The sequence below is a fragment of the Pteropus vampyrus genome, unplaced genomic scaffold (genome assembly GCF_000151845.1).
Source record: "Pteropus vampyrus isolate Shadow unplaced genomic scaffold, Pvam_2.0 Scaffold73, whole genome shotgun sequence".
Classification (NCBI taxonomy): Eukaryota; Metazoa; Chordata; class Mammalia; order Chiroptera; family Pteropodidae; genus Pteropus; species Pteropus vampyrus.
Genome location: NW_011888854.1, coordinates 5789887 through 5791797, shown reverse-complemented (window position 1 = coordinate 5791797; position 1911 = coordinate 5789887). Strand labels below are relative to the sequence as shown.

The window sequence follows — 1911 nt, the reverse complement described above, 5'->3', positions numbered from 1 at the left end:
TGCGATACAGATACTGTCCTTGAAAAGATAATCTTGAACAAAGTCTTTCAGTTCCTTGGTGTAGCAAGATGTACGGAAATATGAGAGACCGATGGAGAGCTGTCTATCAACATTTTATATATACACATGTTTCTTATCTATCTTCTCCAAAGAGTATTTAGCTCCATGTGGGTAGAGATTTTTGTCTGTTTTGTTTAATCCTCTATCTGCAATGCTTAGAACAGTACCTGGCACACAGTAGGTAATAAGTATTTGTTAGATGAATTAATGAATGGGTGAGCATGAATTATTTGATCAGTTTCCTGATGATATATATTTAGAAATGAGGATAAAAATATCTTTGGTATGCATATATTCCTGTTGATATAGCTTGCTGGAGCTTTGGCATTACTGTTGATAATGCTGTGAGAGAATATTTCCATTTTAACATTGATCTTTATTAAAGCCACTAAATTTGACAAACACATACATTTAAAGAAAAACTATGGCAAATGGGATTTTTACCAAAACATACTATGGATTTTTATATGGTGGGAGCTTTGAAACAAAGAGCTGTGTGTAGACAGATCGATAACTGAATACCACACCATAATGAGTTATGATGTACCACATGGATTTAATTAAAATTTCAGCTGAACTTTTTTACTGGGTCTAAGTGGTTGGATTCAATTTTGTTAAGTGCAATAGTTGGTTTATGCTACAAATTTTCCATTTGTCCTTTGGGTTTACAAAATTCTCCCAGTTGTATAAAAAGTGAGAATATTCATCTCTTTAAATATTCCGAGGTTGTATTTCGTATGGTGCAATGCTAGGCTGCGCCAGAGCTTAAGAAGGAGTGGGGTGGGGAAACACCTCTGCCACTAATGCGCTCATAACCGTGGACAATATGCCTGTACCATATTTTCCACTGTATTTTGAAGAGGTCAGAATACCTTTTATGTTCCAATTCTATATCTTTTGGGGCTTTAGGTATTCATACAACTATCTCTTATTGTTATTCTGTGTTCAGGTGATGTTCTTGTTGCTGTGAACGATGTTGATGTGACCTCTGAGAACATAGAGAGAGTTCTGTCTTGCATTCCTGGACCTATGCAGGTACGGACATTCTTTGGGTTTTATGACGAATTACACAAAATGAGTGCAACTTGTGCTATTTTTTTTTTAAGATTCTGGAAATTATGTATAATGAGTGAGTTATGCATACACACTTAGATATTTAAAACATTTTAGATCTTAACATTTTTAGTTTTGGGAGAGTGTTCAAAAAAGAGATGTACTAATAAAACTCATCCTAAGTAAGGCAGGAACAAGAACAGTAATAAAAACATATGTAATGATCAACTTGCCATTGTAACTACCATTTGTGCTGATGAAAATCTAGTTTCTAAAAAGTCATTTTAAACAGTCATGTAACTTTTTATTCTCTGATTTATTAAAATCATTATTGCTATAAAGTTATTTTATGTGGTTTTATTTATTTTTAAAACTAATTATACTTTCTTGATTTTTCTGTTATCTAGTTACTCCTGAGCTACTTAGTTATTTTTTCATTCCTTGCTGGTAAAAGTAAATCTCTTCCGTAAGTTATTGTGATACTCTAAACACTGATATTTTGTATCAGAGATGACATTTTTAGGTAATTAGATGTATTGTGAAAGTGCCAAACTTCCTATTTATGAATGTTCTACTCTTGTTAGCATCAGGAATTAACTCCCTCTCTTTTGAGGTGTAGGGAGGATGAGATGATTCAGAGATCTAAGAGATTCCATCAGGCAGTGAAAGGGTGAAGTAGTTTATGGATTGATCAGGATGAACAGACTCAGGATTTTATCTGCATCGATTTGAGATTCTGAAATAATAGGAGCCATGATGAAATTCCTTGTTCTCTAAGAAATAAGATTTCTCTATGTT

At 33.4% G+C, this 1911-nt stretch overlaps 1 protein-coding gene across 5 annotated transcripts in view; it reads left to right on the top strand.

Annotated features, from left to right (window-relative positions):
- Positions 1–1911, top strand: part of INTU (inturned planar cell polarity protein) — a 58591-nt gene that overhangs the window by 19669 nt on the left and 37011 nt on the right. For all 5 annotated transcript variants that reach the window (XM_011362132.2, XM_011362134.2, XM_023531816.1 and 2 more), the window contains one exon: positions 1010–1095. In XM_011362132.2, the coding sequence (XP_011360434.1) occupies positions 1010–1095 (86 nt within the window). The remainder of the gene's footprint in view (positions 1–1009; positions 1096–1911) is intronic.